At 42.4% G+C, this 20,097-nt stretch overlaps 1 protein-coding gene across 6 annotated transcripts in view; it reads right to left on the bottom strand.

Annotated features, from left to right (window-relative positions):
• rad50 (RAD50 homolog, double strand break repair protein) overlaps nt 1–20,097 on the bottom strand; it is a 216,201-nt gene that overhangs the window by 100,338 nt on the left and 95,766 nt on the right. For all 6 annotated transcript variants that reach the window (XR_006313549.1, XM_043703202.1, XM_043703203.1 and 3 more), the window contains exons 17-21: nt 12,112–12,305; nt 10,865–10,975; nt 10,321–10,413; nt 10,121–10,234; nt 1,825–1,952 (exon numbers count right to left, since the gene is read on the bottom strand). Coding sequence is in view for 5 of the 6 variants with exons in the window: in XM_043703202.1 (XP_043559137.1) it covers nt 1,825–1,952; nt 10,121–10,234; nt 10,321–10,413; nt 10,865–10,975; nt 12,112–12,305 (640 nt within the window). In the remaining variant the exon portion in view is untranslated. The remainder of the gene's footprint in view (nt 1–1,824; nt 1,953–10,120; nt 10,235–10,320; nt 10,414–10,864; nt 10,976–12,111; nt 12,306–20,097) is intronic.

The raw sequence follows: 20,097 nt of genomic DNA, 5'->3' as shown, positions 1-20,097 counted from the left end.
TAATTTCCTGTGAGATGTTAACCTTTGACCCTGAGCAATCTCAGATGCAAGTACAAGGTAAAACGTGTAAAAAGCCAGGAAGCTCCTCTTACATCCAGGTCAATATTTCTGTGAGCTTGCTGTGCACAAATCAGCTGGCAAATTCTGCCAACGTAAAGCAATGACTGCACTCCAAAACTCAAATATTTGTTCTGTTTTTTGGAATGTTACAAGGATGGGAAACTGACGATATGACTGCAAGCTCCTTCTTCACGATTTCTGAGAGCTAATTATAATGTCACATACGGCTTCACTTTTTTATTAAAAATTGACAATTCCTCATGGACTCCCTAGAATCCAGGAAAAAATTTACAAAACAAAATACTGTTCTATTTGTTCTTGTCCCCATTAAGCAAGTCCAACTTGCTCATTTTTGGAAACAAAAAAAAACCTCAAAATTATCCCTAGGAATCCCAACATCATCTTCCATCTTGGAGGCACAATTGCCTCAACTTCTGGAAAAATTTTATATTTCCTGAAGAGTTTTTTTTTCCACTTATGATTGATTGGCTGCAGTGGAAGATTGAACGGGCACAGTCTTCATGATAAAGAGAATCCTGTCAGTGAAAGGAGAGGCTGACAAAATATCTCTTAAGCTTTTTTGCATTTTATTGTTGTTTTAAAACAGAGATTCAACTTTTGCTGCTTTCAGTTGTGTCTGCCAGGGTAAAAAAAACTGTTGACCAAAAAAAAAGTTAACACTAGGACCCAGATCTTCTCCAACAAACAGGAGTCACACTTTTGGAGACAATCCTCGGACAACCTTTGTGGAGGTAAGCTATATTCCTAATTGCTCTTCTGAAGGCATTGATGAATGGTCTGTTTGAACCTCTGCAGTTCTTGAGGTGTAGATACATCCTTGAGCTGTTAGGGGAGGGAGTTCCAGGATTTTGACCCAGTGACACTGAAGGAACGAGTGATACAGGAAGTCCACGGGTTGCAAACAGGTTCTGTTCTGGTGTTCAATTGTGAATCACAGGACAATATAAAGTAGCCATTAGTAAGCACAAGAAATGTTTGTATGCCAGGTCTTTAAAGTTATAATCGTATATGAGATTGCATTTGAAAGGATAAGCGGTCAGTGATCAAATGCTCGGAAATCAGGGAACCCCTGTACATTGCCAAATCAGAATGGTGTTGGGGTGTGCGAACTTGCAGATAATGGTATTCCCATGGATCTGCAACTCTCATTCTTCTAGGTGGTCAAAGTCATGGGCTTTGTTGGTGCTCTTGTAGACCAAGTTCCTGCAGTGCATTCTTGTAGATGGTACACAGTGCTGCCACTGTGTTTAAGATGGTGGATGGGATACCAATCAACCCAGTTACTTTATCCTGGATGGTGTTTTCTTGAGTGTTGTGGGAGCTGCACCCATCCAGTTTTAAAGCTCAATTGTTATTTATATGCTCTCCAAAAAAAAAACACCAGCTCCCATCTACTCAGGGGCAGCCTACTCACATAAAGCTCCGACCATAATTTAAGGATGCTTTGAAGACCCCTGGCATTAAATATTGGCAACAACAATTCAACATTTGCGGAAACACAGGTTGTACTGCTATAACTCATATTGTGTCAACGCAAATTCATGGTAATGTGATCGACGAATTGGGAAGGTTTTTTGTAAAGAACGAACTTTTAAAATGTATGTTTTAAAACGCGATTCCATTGCCAACACTTTAAACTCTATTTCTAAAGTGCAATTCTTCTATAACGTGGGATTACACTAAAATGCAAGCATCATGTTACAGCATCACTGACTGTACTGTGTATTTTAAGCTTTGTCGTACTTTCTGAGATGCATTACTTTCATCTCTCCCATCTCTTTTAAAAGCTCCTTCCTCTTGCTCTCCACGACATTCAATTCTTCCATCCTCTTCCGTAACGTCAAGTTATCCTGCAACCAGCGCTCCTCAAGCTATAAGAGGCAGCAATATAACACAACCATGATCATTTTGTGCAGCATTCATTCACCAGGTTGACATATAAAAACATACAAAAACTACAAACGTACGCTTGCAAAGTGAAGAGAAACTTATTTGAGGGGGTCACTCTTTTTTAAGAATTCTCTTCCCAGACAAGCAGTGGAGACTGGCTCAATAAATACAATCAAGGCTGAATATCGGTTTTTAACTGACAAGGATGTCAGAGATTAGGGTGGGAGAATACGGAAAGGGGAAAAAAAGGCCACAATCCAAGTGGCAGGAAGACTCAAGGGGCCGAATGGCCTATTCAAACCAGTAACAATTTTTGGTTGAGAGGACAGAAGGTTTGATGACCCAGTTTGCTGATGACACGAAGTTGAAAAATAAGATACCCACAGCACATAAAAAGCTCGAAAAAAAAAGAGGTTAAATGAATGGGCAAAAGTGTGGCAATTGCAGCATAATGTGGAAAAAGTTAAGCAGGTACAGCCAAGTGACTAAGAAAGCTAATAGATTTTGATCATTTACTGCAAGGGCAACAGAATCCAGAAGTAGGAAAGTTATACTTCAGTTATACAGGGCACTGGTGAGAGCACATCTGGCAAACCGTGCATTGTATTTGTTACCTGATGTAAGGAAGGAAGCGTTCATAGAGGGCTTACCAGACTGATATCTGGAATGAATGGATTGTATTATGAGGAAATATTGGACAGGCTGAGTTTGTATTCATCTGAGTTTAGAACAACAGGAGGGACTTGGTTGAAACATGTAAGATCCTGAGGGGCTAGAGGGGGTAGACGGGAAGAGGATGTTTTGCCTTATGGGACGAAAGGTCACTGCTTAAAAATCAGGGGTCATTCATTTAAAACAGACTTGATGCTCATCTCAGCGGGCTGAGTTTTTGGACCTCTGCTTCTACCATCTTTTCAGGAGAGTCCTTGAATATTTATAAGATAGCTTTTTAGTAACCAAAAGTATTATGGGTCATCAGGGTCAGGTAGGGAAGGGGATTTGAGGTTCCAATCAGATCAGCCATGAACCTTTTTCTGGAGAAGGGTCAAGGGGCTAAACGCTCGATTCTTGTGCTCCTGTCACGTGCACCCCTGCGCCCCCCGGTCACATGCACCCCTGCCATGTGTACTCCTGTGCCCCCTCCGTCATAAGCACTCCTCACTGCCCCCCATTGCCACATGCACTCCTGCATTCCCCAGTCATGTGCATTCCTGCACCCACCCCATCGTCGCGTGCACTTATGCCTGTCACGTGCACCTCTACACCCACCAACCCCGTCATGTGCATCCCTGCACCCATCAACTCTGTCACGTGCACTCCTTCCCCCTCTACCACCGTCACACGCACTCCTGCCCCCACCACCCTCAGTCACGTGCACTCCTGCTCTTATTTCTTATGATTTTGGCTACATCAGCATTTGCAGAGAGTGAAGGAGTTCACACACTTTGCTTTGTGTGAAGCACTATAGCTTTGCCAGCTAAATACAGCACTTCAGAATACAACCCAAAGCAGATGCAGCCAAACATCATTAACTTCCATGATGGAGTTAGCACCCCGACTCCCCAGCTGCTAAGCTGGATCAAACGCAGGCAGCGATACACAACTCGGCCTCTGTTTCAATCGGATTAGGTAATGCCACTTAGAATGATTATAGCATTACACAAGGTTGCAGTCACTGCTGGGCTGGGATCAAAGAATGCCTGCAGACTCACTCATTCAGCTTAGATTTCTGTTCGAAGCTTTGCATGACAGCCAGGCCAGAACTGAGCTCTGTTACACATTGGCTGTTACACTGAATCAGACAATCTAACCTGTCTGATTTATGAAGCTCGCATCGATCAGTATCTTCTGGAAAGGAGGTGCAAGTCAGTAAAGGTTTTGGGCACTTACTCCAAGAAAATGTTCATAAAATAGACATTGCAAAATTACATCAGCAGCGCACACTGAAATGAGGCCACAGATTCATTGCCTGATTGGGCAGTTGCCAAACGGAATATCATTCATCTCTTAGTCTGAAGCCTAGATGTGAATCTAGTGAAAAACTAAGTAAAACCAGAAATTCCTGGCAATAAGCAGAAGGTTACAGAAACAGCTGCACAGATAACCACAAACAATTCCGATGACAGTCATATGCCTGAAAATGTGGAAATTTAACAGGTTTTGACCAAGGGATTGGTGCGACAGGAACAAAAAGAAGGTCCATAATAGAGGTGGCAAAGATGGATGACAGGAGAAGTTGAAGAATAATAGAATCCCTACAGTGCAGAAAGTGGCCATTTGGCCCATCAAGTCTGCACAGACACCTTGAAGAGCCAGAGCCAACCCCCTACCATATCCCCATAGCAGAGGCAGTAATACAGAGACTCTAACAAACAGCTTTGCCAACCATCCAACTCAAGCTTTGGGTCCGCTATGAGGATGACACCTTTGTCATCACTAAATGAAACAAATTAGAGGAAACCTTTAAGACCATCAATAATACCTTTACTGGCATAAAATTCACTAAGAAGGAGGAAAACAACAACAAACTGCCATTCCGAGATATCGCAGTAGAGTGAACAGCCAATGGGCAACTTCAAACCAGCGTCTGCAGGAAAACAACACATACGGACCAAATATTGAACTACAGAAGCAATCATCTCAACATCCACAAATGAAGCTGCATCAGAATATTATTTCAATGAACAGCACAGAGGAACTATACAGAGCAGAGGAAAATCACCTGAACAGTGTACTCAAAAAGAATGGGTATCCAATGAACACAGTCTGCCGATTTCTCAGCAACAAACCCAAACAAGCAGACAAAACGCGTCCAGAAACCCTAGCCACTCTCCTCTACATCAAAGACATCTCGGAAATGACTGCCAGACTACTTAGACCCTTTGGTATCATGGTAGCCCACAAACCCACGAACACACTAAAACAGCAGCTAATGAACTTGAAAGACCCTATACAGACAACAAGCAAAACTAATGTCATTTACAAAATACCGTGCAAGAACTGTAACAAACACTACATTGGACGAACACGCAGAAAACTAGCCACCAGCATACATGAACATCAACTAGCCACAAAACGACATGAGCCTCTCTCACTAGTATCCTTACATATAGATAAGGAAGGACACCACTTCGACTGAGACAACACATCCATCCTAAGAACAGGAAATGACATCACCACAGGAAATAACATCGCCAACCCAAAGGAACCCAAACATATAAATTGAACGCAGGAATAATCAGCAGTGCTTTGCCCGGAGGCTCACTGAAGATGTTACCTCGCAGGGTGACAAAATGTCTAGAAATGAACCTTCCAGCTCAGCGAGCAAATCTACATCCAGAACCTCAACCTGAGCCACAAATCTTCTCAAAACTTGTATCCCCATAACCCTACATTTACCACAGCTAGCCCAAACATTCCTGAGCACTATGGGTAATTTATCATGGTTAACCCACCTAATCTGCATATCCTTGGATGTGGGAAGAAACCGGAGCACCTGGATGAAACCCACACAGACACGGGGAGAACGTACAAACTCCACACAGATAGTCGCCCGAGGCTGGAATCGAACCTGGGTCCCTGGCATTGTGAGCAGCAGTGCTAACCACTGAGCAACCGTGCCACTCGGATATAATTGTAGAATCCCTACAGTGTGGAAAAAGGTCATTTGGCCTAGTCAGTCTGACTTAGTCCTCCGGGATCAAAAAAATGGAGATGAGGCAAGGATGCTCCTAGATCAGGAGGTGCTGTTGACTGCAAGCAGAAAGGCAAGAGAGAAGAAAAATCAAAAATGCAAAGAAAACAAAACAGGCTTTGTCTGAATGTGTCGAACTCAACTTGGAATCTGCAGGGCTGCTACGAAAGATATCCCTCAAATGTATCTGGGGCTTCCGTGGATAGGCTCATGAGGACAGAGACGTCAGCCTGAGAGCAAGGCGGAGAATTAAGATGGCAGGCTGTGAAATTCTGGATCCTGTTTGCCGACTAAGTGGAGGTGCCTTGAAAAGTGGTCACAAAAACTGCAGGTGATTTCCCCAGTGCGGTGTGCTAGATTGTGAGCACTTGTCTAGATTAAGATAAGGGTATGGGAGAAAGTAAAGGACTGCAGATGCTGGAGATCAGAGTCGGAGAATGTGGTGATGGAAAAGCACAGCTGGTCAGTCAGCATCCAAGGAGCAGGAGAATCGACGTTTCTCGCATAAGCTCTTCATCAGGAACGAGAGCTTATGCTCAAAATGTCAATGCTCCTCCTCCTCGGATGCTGCCTGATCAGCTGTGCTTTTCCATCACCATATTCTCGACTGAGATAAGGGTACGTTAATCGTTGCTTCTCCTGTCAAATGGAATCTTGGCCACTTTTCTCAGAGGCAAGCTTCCCAATCACATCACTCCCTCATGGATTTGATTGGGAGAAAGTTAGGACTGCAGATGCTGGAGAACATCCATGGGACACCTGCACCTACCAACCCCACCACCCCATGTCTGAACTTCAACTCCCCATCCCACTCTGTCAAGGACATGCATGTTCTGGGCCTCCTCCACCGTCAAACTGTTACCACCAGACGCCTGGAGGAAGAACGTCTCATATTCTGCTTTGGGACCTTAGGACCACACGGGAAAAATGTGGAATTTAACAGCTTCCTCATTTCCCCCCCCCCCCACCACATTATCCCAGTTCAAAGTCTCCAACTCAGCACCGTCCTCCTGACCTGTCCATCACCCTCTGCCCCATCACCTTCTCCCTCACCTTTATCCATCTATTTGCTTTCTCAGCTACCTTCCCCCCCCCCCAACCCTACCCCTTCCCATTTATCTCTCAGCTCCCGGCCCACAAACTTTATTCCTGATGAAGGGCTTATGCCTGAAACATCCATTCTTTTGCTCCTTGGATGCTGCCTGACCTGCTGTGCTTTTCCAGCAACGCACTCTTGACCATTGTGGAGTAGAGTTCACAATCCTAAAGCATTCTCTAATTCAGATTCGTTAATGGCTATGTTCAAACTGACAAATATGGACAGTCAGTGTGAGAAATGGAGGCATCCCAGCAGTGCAGCCAGTTGGTAAAGAAGACACTTTGAGCTTGATTTTAGTTGTCTGTTGGTTAGTGCAGCAGTTGTACCCTGACTTGAAGCAGGAAGTGCAGGTAGTTACTGGATAATGAAGCAAAACAGAAATACATTCTTATTTTTGGGTCGCACAAAATTGCTGCTCTCTCAAATAAGTATGAAATCTTGACCTGTCTTACTTTTCAAATAAACAAATTCCTGTCAGCTATAACGTTTTGAATTTCCAATTGAATTATTTTGGAAACTGATAATAAGCTACTTGCAGGAACGTATAACCCCTTTCTCTCCCCTTCAATCCCAGGCCCACTCAATTGGTTTTAAACACAGAAAAAATCTTTTATCTTGCATCTTGAAGGATTTGCTTTGTTGATAAAACCTCAGTGTTCTGCCATAGTGAGTTAAATAAAAGTGTCATAAAGAAACACTTATCAGCGAGATCTATCTAGCCACACAGATAAAGTACAATGAATCTTCAAAAGTCCCATCAATTTGCTTACTGAAAGTGAAGCTTGAAAGGATGAATGTAATTTCCACATTTTGCAACAGTAAAATGTTTTCTAAACTATAATAGCAGTCTCTTGTTAAAGCCTAAGGCCAGCCTAAAATCACATCATTACCTCTTATATTGAGAATTTCAGCAGAAGTTTGAAAATTGATTTTTTTTAATCTTTATTCTTTTACGGGATACAAGCATCACACCATTTATTGCCTATCCCTAATTCCCCTAAACCGAGTGCTTATTGGCCATTTCAGGGGCAGTTATGAGTTAACAATGCTGCTGAGGATCTGGCGTCACATCCAGACCAGCATGGGGAAGGATGGCAGATTTCCATCCCTTAAAAAAAATACTAGGGAGCTCGATCTAAGAAAAATTACAACAGGTGGATATTTGTCATGATCACCAGCTTTATATTCCATTCTATTTACTGAATGTAATTATTGCCAGCTGTTGGATGTGAACCTGTGGCCTGAGAGCATTATGTTCTAGTCTCTGTCAGTTAGCTGGACCGCTGGTTTGTGAAGGGGAGTGATACCAATAGCATAGGTTCAATTCCTGCATCAACTGAGGTCACCATGAAGGTTCCCACCTTCACAACCTCTCCTTTGACTGAAACATGGTGACCCTCAGGTTAAACCACCACCAGTCAATACTCTCCAATGAGACAGCGGCCCAATGGTCCAGTAGGACTATAGCAACTTTACCAGTCCAGTCAGTGTCAACCCCTTCCCCTTTTTTAATACCTAAAAGATCATAACTTGAAATTCAGCTTTAAAAGATAAGGCAGTAGCAGTGGTCTTTCATACCAGATACCAACCAAATATTGACAGAAACCAATAGGAGATTGCAGCATCTCCAACATATTCCAGAGTCCAAAAGGGCACTTCTGGATTGGTCATTTGTTGCTATTCATGCTCCATTTATACCTCAGATATCTCTCACACACTCCAGCTCATCTCTCACATTCTACCTTCTGCACTCAAGGTGATCTGAATCTCTCCTACCTGTGTGGCAAGTCAATTTCCCCATTATCCCTGTACTCCCTGACCAACATCAGCTCCTGTAAAGTAAAGCAACCTCTTTCTGCCCAACAACCCCCTGAGATAGCTGCACTCATCTCCTTCTGCCCTCTTGATTACCCCTAACCTTAATCATTCCATAATTATGTAACAGCCTAGGACCCAAACTCAGGAATTCCTTTTTTATATCAATCAGCCTCTCTACTCCACTTTTGCTCTTTATGACATGTCTCAAAATCTAGCTCTTTAACCAAGATTTTGGTTAGCTGACTTATTATCTCCTTATGTGATTGGGTGTTGTTGTACTTTGTCAGGTAATACCCCTTTGAACACTTTGGGACAGTTAATTACATTAAAACTGCTCTGCGTTTTTGTATGGTTGTAATATATCTCTCACTCTGCCTCTCTTCAGGTTATTGCTAGGTGCTAGATGCACTATTGGTGATCTGTTTGTCAATTTAATTTGAGATGGGATAGCCACAACCTGAGAAATGTAAATCCATTTTTAAAGCAGTGTGTTCTTATTGTAATGTAATAAGAGGAATGAGAACAGAACAAAGAAGCTGCTTTATAGTGAGCTAGCAGTACCATCACTAAATAACTTACCAATGCTTTAAGCTTTGAACTTCTGGAAGTTGGATGGTGGTATCTTTGTCATCCAGTAAATGAAAGAAAATGGTAACGTGTGAACATAGATAGACCATTGAATTCCTGATAATGGGCTTATGCCCGAAATGTGGATTCTCCTGCTCCTCGGATGCTGCCTGACCTGCTGTGCTTTTCCAGCACCACACTCTTGACTTTTATCTCCAGCATCTGCAATCCTCACTTTCTCCTGGACCATTCAATAGACTATCTCATCACTATGGCCAAAACGTCAGTAGATAAGGTGAATAGCCAAAGTCTTTTCCCTTCGGTAGGGGAGTTTCAGACTAGAGGGTATTATTTTAAGGTGACAGGGGAAAGGTTTAAAAGGGACCTGAAGGGTGACGTTTTCACACAGGATGGTTCGTTTATGGAATTAACTGCCTGAGGAAGTGATAGGTGCAGGTACAGTGACCACATTTAGAAGACATTGAACAGATACGTGAATAGGAAATTTTTAGAAGGATATGGGCCAAACACAGGTAACTGAGATTAGTTTAGTTTGAGAAACCTGGTCGGTATGGAAGAGATGGACCGAAGAGCGTGTTTCTGTACTATATACCTCTATGATTCTATGACACAGAAGACTGTATCATTGACAGTGTTCAAAAGAGTGATTTTTAGATATTAAAGGCATCAAGGGATATGGAGAGGGAGCTTTGAGATGGAGGAGCAGCCATGATCATATTAATGGTATTACAATCTCAGAGGGTCATCTGGTCTACTCCTGCTCCACTTTCTATGTTAACTCTGTTTCTCTCTTTACTGATGCTGCCAGACCTATTGAGTTGCACCAAAACTGCTTCTGTTTTTTGTAAGATCTCCAGCATTCACAATAATTGTGTCTTTGGACATGAGTTCAAGTTACACAGGTCACATTGTTTCAGAAGCAGTTTGCAAATATGAATTGCTTCCCTTACTTTCTGTGTATCGATGTCCTTCCGTGTCGCCTCCATATCTTTATGGATCTTGTCTCGTTGCTTTTCAGCTTCACTGAGCTGAGTAATGGTATCTTGAAGCTCGGACTCTTTTTGCTTGGAAAGTAACAGAAATGCACAGATTTAAACAAATCAAGAACACTTCAGGCAACAACTGCTCACCTGTAAGCCACTGAGTTTACCTCTTTGTGTTCATCTCTTCTGTCCTTGATGTACTTCTCAATTTCTCTTGCATAAGCATCAATATTTTTGATTTTTTCTTTTATTTCATTTATCTAGACAAAAGACAGTTACAATTTAAGAGTATGCTGTCAAATGTATAGGCACTGCTTCTTCTATCAAAAGGGATGCTTGTATTTTCTTCAAAAAAAGACACAATCAGCTGATGAAAGGCATAATTAAAATTTGTCAACGTTTGTTCCTTTAGTACCAGTGCATTAAAAAAAAACCCTAGTGAGGATCTTGCAACTGTGACAAGTAGAATTGGTACATTTAAATGGGAACTTGTCAAACTCAATGGAAAAAGGAGTAGAAGCTTATCATGTTTGAGATTGGAATAGTGAGAGGAGGTGCATGAGATGCCTTGACCAGTCAGGCCAAATGGCCTGTATCTGTGCCAAACCTTCTCCACAAATAGCCACCAAACAGATGTATGCATATTTCATACCATTTCTGGAACTGCAATTCAAAACCTTCTGTTTGGAATTCAAGCATGTTATGCCTGACCTTATCTTGCATCTCCTTGTAGCTCTTATTTTTCCTTTCTATCAGATCTTGCTTTTCTTGCTGTAGTTTATCCAGAGCTGCAGCTAGTGGAGGTAACTGTTCCTTAGATTCCTGCAAGAGAGCAAACTCATATTTAATGAACATCTCCTTAGTTTCATACTTGACTGGATAAAAATCGTACACTGTTTACTTATTCCAATTTTAATTTGGATTCATGCATTTCCCGAGGGTCTCTGCTGTAACTAAGTTGATTAAATGGTTTCTCAGTTGAGGTTATGCTCAATACCTCGCCCCAATGTGACCTCCCGATAGCCACAGAGGTAAGATGCTATGTTATAAGCACCAGTAGTTCTCATGTCCCTGACTGGTCAGATTTTTTTTTAAATTGTGGGATGAGGGCGTCATTGGCTAGGCAACATTTATTGCCCATCGTTAATCGCCCAAAGAGCAGCTTAAAAGTCAACCACATTGCTGTGGGTCTGGAGTCACATGTAAGGATGGCAGTTTCCTTCCCGGAAAGGCATTACTGAACCAGATGGGGTTTTCCAATGATAGATTCATGGTCATCATTAGACCCTTAAATCCAGATTTATATTGAATTCAAATTTCACTATCTGCCGTGGCAGGATTCAATCCTGGGTCCCCAGAACATTATCCAAGTCTCTGGATTAACAATCCAGTGACAATACCACTAGACCATCACCTCTCCCAAAAAAAAACTTCATGCAAGGTGACAGACCATTTCGGGTTGGGGGCCCCTGGCAGAACAGGACAGAGGGTTATCAAAAGCCAAGTGCAATTCCGCCCCCATCTACTTTTCATTGGGAGTTGACAACAAAATCAGGAGGAGTGTCCAATGATGGGGTGGAATAAAGAAACATGTATGGAACTCTCCCAACCTAGCCAGAGCAGATACATTTACTTATGTGATGTTTGAACTGCAGATATCTACAGGGAACCTCTCAGTGTTGCTTCCAAGAAGTCTGGTTCTACAAATGATTTCCATCGTATTTTTAAACGCATGTGTAAAAAATGCTACTTAACCTCAGCTTTTAATTTTCACGGATGGATTCCATGAAAGCCCACCTCAAGTGTTAAGAACTGAGACAAGTTGGACAATGTACAGTAGCATCTGAGCATGCAACAAGTGGGTGCATTGTAATGGAGACTGCAGGATAACTAATTGAACGGTGTAGAGCTAAATTGTTTGCTCATGAAAGATATGAACCAAGTGAAAAACTACGTACTTTTATTTCTCGGTGTAGGGACTGAACCTCTGTGGAAAATTCAGCACTCTGCTCTTCCAGCTGCTGACGTCGCTGCATGTTGCTGGCGATTTGGAGTTTTTCTGCCCGGACCTCATTGACAATACTCTTCAGAAGCTGGATCTGCTCTTGGTGATCTTGAATCATTTTCCGCTTCAGTTCTATTTTATTACACACTACAATGGAAACAGCAATATCACAGTACACACATGTCAAAGGTCATGGCTCCAACAAGAGCTGCAGATTTTCATCAGGCCTTTATATGAATATTCAAATAACAGTTTCACTTTGAGATTGATCTGTGTTCCATCTGACAGGCTCATCTATCAGGAAGTCCTCAGAGCAGACGCCTGCCTTGCGGAATTATCAGTTAAGCAATTCTAGTGTGAAATCAACGACTTTGGGCGGCACGGTGGCTCAGTGGTTAGCACTGCTGCCTCAGAGCGCCAGGGACCCAGGTTCGATTCCTGCCGTGGGAGACTGTGTCAAGTTTGCGCATTCTCCCAGCGTCTGAATATCGTACAGGTGCTCCGGTTTCCTCCCACAATCCAAAGATGTGCTGATCAGGTGAATTGGCCATGCAAAAATTGCCCATAGTGTTAGTCAGAGGGAGGTGGGTCTAGGTGGGTTACTATTCAGAGGGTCGATGTGGACTTTTTGGGCTGAATGGCCACACTGAAGTTAATCTAAACTTATACTTATAAAAGTGCATTGCATGGAATAGAACATCCCAAGGTACAACATGAATATTATTAAACAAAATCCAACTGAGCAGTGAGAGATGGTTTTAAGACTGGCAAAGAGACAAATCCCAAGGAGTAACTTAACCAGAGAATAGTACCTCAGTGGAGATGTTTAAGGAGCAGATTCCAGAAATGAAGTGCTGAGGTAGCTGAAGGAACAGCCACCAATGGCGGAGTAAAGCAAGTGGACTGGAATGGTGTAGAGTAGGCCAGAACTGAAGGGACGCTGAGAATCTGGAAGGTTGCTGAACTGGGGGTGATTACACAGCTAGGGAGGGGTAAGGTCATGGAGTCTGAAACCGTGGAAAAGAATTTTAAAATTGAAGTATTGCCCGATCAGCAGTACAAGCACGCCATACTGACGTGAAAACAAGACGCAGGAAAAGTTCAGCTGGCGTAATAAATTTCTTAGGCATTGCAAATATAGAAGAGGTAAAATCTGTTGGTTAGTTTAGGGTGTCAAAGGCGTTGGGTAAGAGAATGGCATCTAGGAAACATCCCTCTGGCAATTAAACCACAGTGAGCAACTCCCCAAAACCCCATCTATCTTTTACACACTGCAATGCTAGCTTCAATGAGAATGTTAACCCAGTTTGCTTCTAAACATTATGGATTTATCTTAAATATCACAATCAAATGTTAGTGAAGTTTAAAAGTACCAGCTCTCTAAGTCTAAATTGTATCTATACTATTTAGGGTCTCTATAATGACATACTAACAATCCTCCTCCAAATCTTATTCAAGAAATCTATATTTCCCTCAGTATGGGAGGGCTTTTATGGAGACCTCTGATGCCCTCAATGACTCTACCTGTAAGGCCCACGTTAAGGTACTTTACGTGGCCACCAAATGTCCTTTTCCTGGATTGATGTCAAAGTTAGAAATCTACCCTTCCCAAATTCATTGCCGTAAACAGTCACAGAAGGCCCTCGACCAAGGAGTGATCCAGGCCTGAGGTAGGTGTTGGCAGGAGGGGTTTCGTGCGGAGACAGGGGTCATCACCAAGGTTTTGGGGGCAGGCAGGGAGAAGTCATTCTCGGTGGGCCGATCTCCTTTTGATGCCAGGTCTCTCGAAGAGGCATGGAGTGCTTTTGAATACCAGCAGCAGTTGGGTGAAAGCCTTACGTGGTCGTGAACTGGCCATTTACAAGCCTTAATTGGCAACTGAGCCTCTGGTGGAGGCAGGGAGCGATTGGGATGCTCGCACACCCCACTTCCATCTGAGTGAATAGTCCCCGTGCATCCAAGCTCGCCATGAGAGGCGCTATAAAATCCCTCTTTGTTCTAGATGGGGCCTAACCACTGCTTTCGTACACATAGGGTAACATGATGTCTTTGTTTTATTTTGGATCTTCTACACAATAAGGTTAATGCTCGCTTTCTTTCACAAAAGCTTCTTGACAATGGTTATAAATCTTTAGTCATTACGGTACTGGAACACCTCAGCCCATTTCCTTCTCAACAGACCTTAGCTCTGAACTTTGCTTGGTTTATACATGGTGGAGATTATCCATCAGCACAACCCAAGTAGCATGTTTATCTCTTCTCAATGGCCACTGCCAAATACACGACTGTTTCCTCATTGCGCCGAAATCTAAATCTCATCTATTTTTCTTGTTCAAAGTACTACCACCCACACAAACCTTTGTATCATCTGCAGGCTTGCAGACTGGGCTCTCAACACATTAATACAGATCAGTAATATAGATTGTGCATTATAGACTTGAACTGCTTTTTTTTAAACAATCAGTATCTGGCCCCCACACTGATAAGCTGCCAATAGATTCTGCCCACCAGAATGCAATCAATTCTTAATCTAATTCAAACGCAACCTGCAAATCATGCAGGACCCATGCTTCTGGAGCAGAATGTCCTGAATTCAAGCCATAATTGGTGCCAACTCACATCAAGAATTCAGACAGTTAAGCAGCAGATGAAAAAGCAGGACTGCGAGAGGTTGTAATTACTCCCTGTGCCATATGCTAGCAAGTGCAGAAATAAGAGAATCGGGCAAGATGGATGCATGGCTCAAACACTGGTGCAGGAAGGAGAGTTTTAGATTCCTGGATCACTTAGACTATTTCTTGGGACCTGTAGATATGGCAGTGTGCACTTGATCAAGAAGGAGACCAACATCCTTGTGGGTAGTTTCACTAGGGCTGTTGGAAGGAATTCAAACTAGTTCAGCAGTGAGATGGTTCACAGAGCATTAGTACAACAGGGGCACAGCACACCTTATTAAAGGAAATGAGACAGAGAGAATTCGGCTATGTTTGAGATTCAAGGATGTAAGGTGAGGCTAGAAGGTTTCTTATGCTCAGAGTGTTATAGTTAAAACAGATGAGTTAAGGGCATGGATTGACACGTAGAAGTGTGATATTGTTGGCATTACAGAGATCTGGTTAAGGGCTTGGCAACTCAACATTCTGGGGAATATGATCGTCAGGTGAGATGGGGAGGGTGTAAAAGAGGAGGTGGTATTGCATTTTTAAGGAAGGAGCCAGATCCAGCAACATGGAGAGTAACTATCTTTGATGGAATGTCAAATGAGGCTTAATGCATAGAAATAAAAAAGGAGCAGTAACAGTGCTGGGCGCGCATTATGGGCCTCCCAGTCATTCAGCGAGTAAGGCAGGAGCAAATATATAGACAATTCACTTAGCTATGTAATATATTAGGAAGTTTAAAGTTTCCCAATATTCATTGGGATAGACATAGGTTCAATGGTTCAGAGGTTGCAGATCCCTTGAAATGCATTCAGGAAAACATTTTTTGAAAACATGTAGAAGGTCCTATATGGGTCAGTGCAGTGCTGGCCCTAATTTTGGGGAAGGAAGCTGAACAGTAAGTTGAAGTCACAGCGGGGGGTGCATTTTAGTGGAAGCGACCACAAAACAGTACGATTTAAGTTAGTGATAGCAAAAGAGAAAGGTGGTCTGTAAAAAGGGTGTTTTTTTGGATTTGGGCAAGGCAGATTTCATTAAAATAAGGTAGAATGTAGCCAAGGTGGTCTGGGAACAGCTGGTTGTGGTAATGTCTATAGCAGAACAGTGGGAGCCATTCAAAAGGGAATTGGGGAGGACAAAAACCAAACATATTCCCTTTAGGGTGAAATGTAGGAGCTCCTCCATCTACCTATCACACTCCCAGCTACCCTGCCCCAGTCCCAGTCCCATCCCCCGTCCCATTTGTCTCACCACCCCCTCGGATCACAACCTCAATTCTCCTGCTCCTCGAATGCTGCCTGACCTGCTGTGCTTTTCCAGCACCACACTCTTGACTGAAATGTAGGAGCAGCAAGCCCAGAGAACCCTGGATGTCTAGGAATATTCAGGGCCGGACAAAAAGGCAGAGAGAGGCCTTTAGCAAGTGCAAAGGGAAGCCCTGTGGAGTATAGAAAGTGTGGGCGGAACACAAGGAAGCAATTAGGTGAGCAAAGAGTGGGCATGAAAATTATTGGCACCACCCTTGTACAAAATCTTTGTATTCTGTTTTGTCACAGGGAAGGTCCCATAAGACTGGAGAGTAACAATGTTGTTCTCTTGGTTTAAGAACGGCAACTGGGATAATCTAGGAAATTACAGGTCAGTGAGCTTTACGTCAGTCAGAGGGGAATTTCTGGAGAAGATTCTTACGGAAAGGATCTATTCACATTTGATAAAATATGGACTTATTCGTAAAAAGGCAACATGACTTTGTGTGGGGGCAGTTATATCTTTCAAATTGGAATGAGGTTTTTGAGGAACTGTCAAAAGTGACGAAGGTGATTGATGAGGGCAGAGCGGTGGGGATCTTGTCTACATGAATTTTACCAAGGCCTTTGTCAAAGTCCATCTTCTGTGACAGCCTGCCATGAGGAAGTCACATGGGATCTGGGGTGAACTGTTACAATGGATGCTGAACTGGCTTTGTCACAGAACACAAAGTAGCTGTAGAGTGTGTTTTTCTGACTGGAGATTTGTGACCAGTAGTGTCCCACAGGGATCAGTGCTGGGATCTCTGTTGTTTGTAAAATATATATGTATAAATGATTTGAAAGAGAATGTAGGTGCTATGTTTAGTAGGTTTGCATCTGACACAAAGATTGGAGGAGCTGCAAATAGTGAGGAGGATTGCCAAAGGATACAGCAGGATATAGACAGGCTGGAAACTTGGGCGAAAAAATGGCAGATGGAATTTAATCTTGACAAATGTGAGGTGATGCATTTTGGAAGGTCTAATGCAGGAGGAAGTTTGCAATAAATGGCAGAACCCTTAGATGCATTAATATATACAGGGATCTAGGTGTACAGGTCCACAGTTCCCTGAAAGTGGCAATGCAAGTGGATAAAGGTGGTCAAAACAGTATAAAGCAGAAACATTCAAAAATCACGTTGCAGCTGTTTAGCAGTTTAGTCAGGCCACATTTGGAACATAGTGTTGTGAGCAGAATTGTACACAACCAGAAGGATATGGAGGTTTTGGAGAGAGCACAGAAAAGATTTATCAGGATATTGTCTGGTTTGGAAGGTATTAGCTATGAGGAGAGATGAGACTAATTTGGCTTGTTTTCACTTGAACGTCCAAATTTGCAAATTAGCAAGAGTCGTGGGTAAAATGGATAACTGGAGTCTTTTACCTGGGGTAGAAATGTCAATGCTGAAAATGTGTTGCTAGAAAAGCGCAGCAGGTCAGGCAGCATCCAAGGAACAGGAGAATCGATGTTTTGGGCTTATGCCCGAAACGTCGATTCTCCTGTTCCTTGGATGCTGCCTGACCTTCTGCGCTTTTCCAGCAACACATTTTCAGCTCTGATCTCCAGCATCTGCAGTCCTCACTTTCTCCTAGAAATGTCAATTACTAGAGGACAGAGATTTAATTTAAAAGGGAGAAAGTTTAAGGATGATGTGAGGGGCAAGTGGTGCTAAGTGCCTGGAATGTGCTGCCAGAGTAGGTGGTAGAAGCAGTCACATTAGCAATGTTTAAGTGAAATCTTGACAGATACATGTACAGTCTGGGATACAGGCCATATAGAAGCAATAGGTTTTTAGTTTAGAAAGGTGTTGTGTGTTGGCACAGGTTTGGTGGGCTGAAGGGCCTGTTCCTGTGCTGTATTGTAGCTTGTTCTTTTTAAGGGTGATAGCGTTGTACCAGGAAATTACAGACCAATGAGTTTCACATCAGTGGCAGGAAAACTATTGAAGAAAATTCTGAAGGAGAATATTAATTCCCACATGGAGAGATAGGGTTTGACCAGGAATAATCAGCATGCCTTTGTCAGAGGGAGATCATGTCTAACAAATTGACTGAATTTTTTAAAGTGGATCAGGTGTGTAGGTGAGGGTAGTGCTATTGATTAAATTTATATGGATTTCAGCAAAGTCCCGACATAGGAGACTGATAAAGGAAGGAAAAGCAAATGGGGATCCAAGGTAAATTGGCAATATTGATCCAAAATTAGGTCCATTGGCAGAAGACAGAGTGTGGTAGTAGAAGCTGTACATAAATGAATGAGATCAAAGAAAATGTGGAGAGGTTGATACGAAAGTTTGTGGATGACACTAAGATCAGTCAGTTATTAATAGTAAGGAAGGAGGTTTTAGGTTCCAAAAAGATTATTTCAGTCTTTGTGGTGGCATTTTCCTTGGAAGGTATACAAAGCCACAATCAGAGATATCACATGACTAGAAAGTATTGATACAATGCATCATCCTGATCATAAATTGACTGCCATCATTTCCAACACAGACCAAACTTCCTCTGGGCAACAGAGAAGTTTTTTTCATCTTGCCATCTTTCTATTTAGTTTTCATTTCCAAAACACACAATGATACAAACTTGCATACATAATCCCAATGGCCATGCAATGAATCATTCAACAGTAGGCAAAGTCAAACATGTGACAATGTATGAGTCTTTAGCCTACAAAGTACATTACAATCCAGAAGGTGAACAAACTGGGCCTTTTTTTAATCATCTAAAGCATTTATTTGAATAAAAACGCACTGTGCAAAATGTCTACTTGAAACATTTGGACGTCAAGTCACTAGCAGGAATTTGGTTCAATGTTCAGTTTAATCTGCCCTTCATCTAAATTAGAAATATAGTCTGTTTCATTATCAACACTGCATCCACAGGATATCCCTAAGCAATTCATAGAGATGAGTCACAAGTTACTTGCTTTGTAATAACAGCTGGCGATCTGACAAAGCAAACAGAAAATGAGAGAAGTGACTACAGTCGATTCTTTCGGTGGTGCTTAGGTTCTGGGAGAATGTTGATCATCTTCTTGAACAATGCCATGGGACACTGGAAATCCCCACCATCATTTAATAACCTACTCCGAAGATATGACCTTGAATGATGCTCAGTGCCAGTGGATAGCGAGTGGAGAATGCCTCAAGCAGGACTTGAGCACAATAATGTTTGGCACAAATGTTGCTAGCTGAAGCTTGGCAGATATTTTAAAAAATGAAAATAGACTCAAATCCAACTGCCTTTAATGTGGAAGACTGTTCAAGTTGTCATGCCATGCAAGCAACAGACTGAATTAAAACACATCCAACAATATACCTTTTGCCACATTTTACCTGTCCATAGAGCTGCTTTTTATAATAAAAAAAACTTTCCCAAGTTGACGCTCTCAATAAATTCCCACATCATGGTTATCTCTACATGTGCAACAGCTGCACAACAAGATCTCTTGAAAAGGTTAACAATAAAGCAGTTTTATCTTACTAAATCATATCCAGCATACCAGCTACTTATCATAATGTGGAGAAAATTACAATGACTAATTACTGTCCAGTTTATGATTATCAAAACTTAAATCAACCTGCATGCCCTTCCAAATCCACAACCACTATCATCTAGAAGTGCAAGGGCAGCAGATACATGTGCACACCACCAACTGCAAGTTCTACTCCAAGCCCCTTTCCATCCTGACTTGAAAATGTGTAGCCGTTCCTTCACTTTCACTAATCAAAATCCTCAAATTCCTTCCCTAACAGCATTGTGGGTCTACCTCCTGCAAATGCGCTGATGTAATTCAAGAAGGCAGCTCACCACCGCCTTCTCAAGGGCAACTGGAATGGGGCAAAAAAATGCTGGTTCAGTCAACAACACTGACATTGCGTGAATGATGAAAAGAGGAGGAATTGGCGACTGGTAATTGCACACAAACCAAGAGAACTATATCTGATACACTCATTTTACCATCGTAAGCTCTGCCTTTAAGTAAGCATCA

This window comes from Chiloscyllium plagiosum, chromosome 14 (assembly GCF_004010195.1).
Source record: "Chiloscyllium plagiosum isolate BGI_BamShark_2017 chromosome 14, ASM401019v2, whole genome shotgun sequence".
Classification (NCBI taxonomy): domain Eukaryota; kingdom Metazoa; phylum Chordata; class Chondrichthyes; order Orectolobiformes; family Hemiscylliidae; genus Chiloscyllium; species Chiloscyllium plagiosum.
The sequence above is the reverse complement of the archived record's forward strand: the minus strand, read 5'-3'. Positions and strand labels throughout refer to the sequence as shown.